The sequence below is a fragment of the Triticum dicoccoides genome, chromosome 1A (genome assembly GCF_002162155.2).
Source record: "Triticum dicoccoides isolate Atlit2015 ecotype Zavitan chromosome 1A, WEW_v2.0, whole genome shotgun sequence".
NCBI classification, from domain to species: Eukaryota; Viridiplantae; Streptophyta; class Magnoliopsida; order Poales; family Poaceae; genus Triticum; species Triticum dicoccoides.
This window is the reverse complement of record NC_041380.1, coordinates 26,408,343-26,412,712: the sequence shown is the minus strand read 5'-3', so window position 1 is coordinate 26,412,712 and position 4,370 is coordinate 26,408,343. Positions and strand designations below refer to the sequence as shown.

Sequence of the window (4,370 nt, the reverse complement as noted above, 5' to 3'; positions counted from 1 at the left end):
GGGCCTTTAGTCGCGCCCGTTCGGTCGCGGTTGCGCAACCGCGACTAATGGCAGTTGCGAACCGCGACCAAAGGCCCTTTTTCCACCAGTGAGGTTTTTAGATGATAATGACTTGGCCTATCGATCCACGCTCTGCTGGAGTCTCTTATAGGAACTTTTTGCAAAAACATGTTACTTTTTGGGCGGTAAGACGCAAGTGCTGCTTTTTAGTTGGTACTGACTTAGTCCTGCCCCTTCATCTCCGATCTAACGCCAGCGCGTGATCACCCCATGCATTTCGCAAATCCATGGACGGTGACACCGACGTCTCTCCGAAGACCAGCACGTCCGGATTCATAGCAACAGCCCATAAGTAGTAATGGTTTGCACCCCAAAAAAAATAATGGATTGCGCTTGCCACCTTTCCATTTCCTTCCTACGTTTCCACTTGCCAATGGAATAGAGGCATCTCCAACGACAACCTACAATTTCTCTTCCGTATCCATCCACAAATAGGGTTATCAGTCCGTGAACACCGATGCTTGAGAACGTCATTCAACCGTAGCCGCATACATTTTAACAAAAATTCGAACCAATCGGACGAAATTCGTGCAAACACAGCCGAATTTCATATAAACATAACAGATTTCATACAAACCAGACGAAAACGTTTACAATTTGAACATAGTGTCAACCAAAAAGATAAAACTATATGCACGTACGGTTGCGCGGAGCTCCACTCCAACAATAGGATACACCACACTAGTCTACGACCAGCCACGGCGGATCCGTTTGTCTTCCTCATGTCTAGCAACCCGCTCACCGGACTGCCGGGAGCCCCCAAGGATGCTTCAGTGCAAAGGGTGGCTCGCTTACCCACCGCTCATCAAAGTGCAACCACTGGCTGATGCTTCAGCCGGAGAGGAAGGGGCGCCTCCGCTTCCGTGAAGCCCAGACGGGGACCCATGATGGTCTACACTGAAAAAGAGCCGGGCAAGGTACAAGCTGTGTATGTTGGCGTCGCCTCGGCGGTGGCCTCCCTGGGGCCCAAGCGGAGGCGGCCTCCAATGTTCTACTTTTCATCGATGTTGGCGGCGGACGCAAACACGTGGGCCGCCGACTCGTCGATCTCCATGCACCCTTCTTCTTTCTCTGCCAGCATGGCACGACTACGTGCGCATCGGCGGCGGATGGCGCGGTCGCCGACACTAAAGGCACGGTACAACGTGGCGGTGTCAACGGCAGCGTCGATGCTCCTGCCGTCGTGCCGGCCCAGAGCGGCGAGTAGCTTAACCACACGCCGACTTGGGGCGGCAACTTACTCCGTCGGGCTAGGCGAGGGAGGTGGAACAATTAATTGCTTTGCTCGTATCCAGCGGGCTCGGCGGGCTGCCCAGCCGGCTTTTATGCCGGAGAACTGCTCGTCCTGGTTGTTGGATGTCATCAAATGATGGAAGAAGGAGATGGGGAGCGATGGACTTAGTGGTGTGATTCTTGCCTAGTGCCTGGCCTCATTTAAATAGAGGGAGGACCGGGGAAGCTTGCCCGACATTGCGTTTAATGCCGGCCCACTCGTGAATGGACGTGTCACCGGAATAGGTTCCTCGGTTTTCATGCGGGTTTAATGGAGGCGTTTGAATATGTCAAGGAGACGTCTTTCATCCAGGCGTGCAGCGGGTGGTGCCGCTCGGCCGACGCGCCGCTTCAATACCAGAGGCAGTGAGAGGTCGCGTCATCCCTGAGCCGCCTTCAATGTGGAGCGACGCGCTCTACGCGGTATATATGAATGTGGGCAGCTGGCGCCAGGCGGGAAGCGCGCGCGGGAGAGGGGGAGGGGTTTTTGGTGGGCCTGGACGGTCAGAAGCGGGCGTGTAATCAGTCTGGGCTCCCGTAAAACCCCTAGGTTTGTCTTCGGTTTGTGGGAGAAAACACACCTGAACTACGCTGCATACCGATACAAAGACCGCGGGGATGGCTGCGCGGTCAGAAGCGGGCGTGAAATTAGTTTGGACTCTCATAAAACCTTCCGGGTTTGCCTTCGGTTTGCAGGAGAAAATACGCCTGACCTATGCTACAAACCGATATAGAACCATGTTGAATGGTTTCCGCTATCCAGACGGATGCAGGAGGTCTGACGGTTGGCGTTGGAGATGCCTAAGGCGTTTTTTTTTTTTTTTGAAGGCGGAGATGCCTAAGGCGTTTACATTTCACGTTCCATGCAGGTGCGCGGTAGGCCTTTAGCTTCCACACTGGAGACTGGACTGGCCCGGCCGCCTATATATACGCTTCATCGCCACTGCACTTTACAAAAACCTCCTTCAATTCCCGACACAAACCTACAGCAAGCTAGCTAACCCAGTGCACCTACCTACTGACCAGTTTGCCGGAAAATCATCAGCAAGATCACTCGATCGAGATCAAGCAACATGGAGCTGCTGCTCTTGCTCACCGTGCTTCTGTTTGCGCACGCGGTGGCCTACCTGGCCTGGGCGGCCGCCGTCCGGCGCCGGCAGTCGCGGTGCTACCTCCTGGACTACGTGTGCTACAAGCCGTCGGACGACCGCAAGGTGACGACGGAGATGGCCGGCGCGCTGATCGAGCGCAACCCGCGCCTCGGCCTGTCGGAGTACCGCTTCCTCCTGCGGGTCATCGTCGGCTCCGGCATCGGCGAGGAGACCTACTCCCCGCGCAACATCGTGGACAGCCGGGAGGACGCGCCGACGCACCAGGACGCGGTGGAGGAGATGGACGCCTTCATCGACGACGCCATCACGGAGCTCTTCGGCAAGAGCGGCGGCTTGATCAAGCCCCGGGACGTGGACGTGCTGGTGGTGAACGTGTCCATGTTCTCCCCGGCGCCGTCGATCGCGTCCCGGATCGTGCGCCGGTACGGCATGCGGGAGGACGTGGCCGCGTACAACCTGTCCGGCATGGGGTGCAGCGCCGGGCTGGTGTCGCTGGACCTCGCGCGCAACGCGCTGCGCACGCGGCGGAACGCGACGGCGCTGGTGGTGTCGACGGAGTCCATCGCGCCCAACTGGTACCCCGGCACGGACAAGTCGATGATGCTTGGCAACATGCTGTTCCGGTGCGGCGGGTCGGCGGTGCTGCTCACCAACGACCCGGCGCTGCGCGGGCGGGCCAAGATGGAGCTCCGCTGCCTGGTGCGCTCCAACATCGCCGCCAACGACGACGCGCACGCGTGCGCGCTGCAGCGGGAGGACGCGGACGGGCGCGTGGGGATCAGCCTGAGCAAGGCGCTCCCAAAGGCCGCCGTGAGGGCCTTCACCGTGAACCTGCGGACGCTGGCGCCGCGCATCCTCCCGGTGACCGAGCTCGCGCGGTTCGCCGCCGGCCTCATGCTGAGGAAGCTCTCCTCCTCCTCGCGCAAGCACGGCGGGAAAAGCGAGGGACCGAAGATCAACTTCAAGTCGGGCGTGGAGCACTTCTGCCTCCACCCGGGGGGCACGGCGGTGATCGAGGCGGTGAAGCGGAGCCTGGGGCTGGACGACGGCGACGTGGAGCCGGCGCGGATGACGCTGCACCGGTGGGGGAACACGTCGGCGAGCAGCCTGTGGTACGTGCTCTCGTACATGGAGGCCAAGGGGAGGCTGAGGCGAGGGGACAGGGTGCTCATGGTGACCTTCGGCTCCGGGTTCAAGTGCAACAGCTGCATGTGGGAGGTGAAGGGCGACATGGCCGACAAGGGCGCGTGGGCCGACTGCGTCGACGACTACCCGCCGGCCAACACCGCCAACCCCTACATGGACAAATTCGGGTGGCTCAACGACGTCGAGGGCGACACCGTCATGCTTTAATTCATGCTCGCTGCTGCGTACTCATACGCCGTCCGGCCGATCACAACGAGATCGGGGAAGGTGGTGGGTAGTAATAATTATTATTTCATGTTATTCATCCAGTACATACGTATACTCCCTGGAGAATAAATGTACCTAGATATAGCTTATAGCCTTATTAGAGTCGTCACGACGGTAATGGTGATGATTCTTCTTCCTTTCTAAACAGGAATAGTGTTGTTGATTATCCGTGGTCAAGTGTTTATAAACTCATAATTCCTCACTGTATATGCTCTCTTGTCATGTACTCACTTTCGTACAGAACTGTACTACTATATGTTGTTGTATGTTTCAGTGGACATATGTATTCTTTTCGGAAATATGGGTGTGAGGTCTCTCAGGCTTAACCAAGTCTCAAGTGACATAATAACTGTCACGTGCAGCTGCACGTACGTACTATACTATATACAACTTGTAATGATAGTGTAACTGTCACGTGCATGCATTTATGTCACGACGGGGAACCAGTGGTTGGTTGGATTTGGATGGACGACGGATATCTTCGACGTGGTGAGTACCTACAGGTTTGGTTTA

General features: G+C 57.0%; 1 protein-coding gene across 1 annotated transcript; it reads left to right on the top strand.

Annotated features, from left to right (window-relative positions):
• Positions 1 to 2,301: 2,301 nt before the first annotated feature.
• On the top strand, positions 2,302 to 4,123 carry LOC119360498 (3-ketoacyl-CoA synthase 12-like). The gene has a single exon (XM_037626116.1). It carries the CDS (start codon positions 2,406 to 2,408, stop codon positions 3,795 to 3,797), a length of 1,392 nt encoding a protein of 463 aa, XP_037482013.1. The 5' UTR covers positions 2,302 to 2,405; the 3' UTR covers positions 3,798 to 4,123.
• Positions 4,124 to 4,370: the final 247 nt, after the last annotated feature.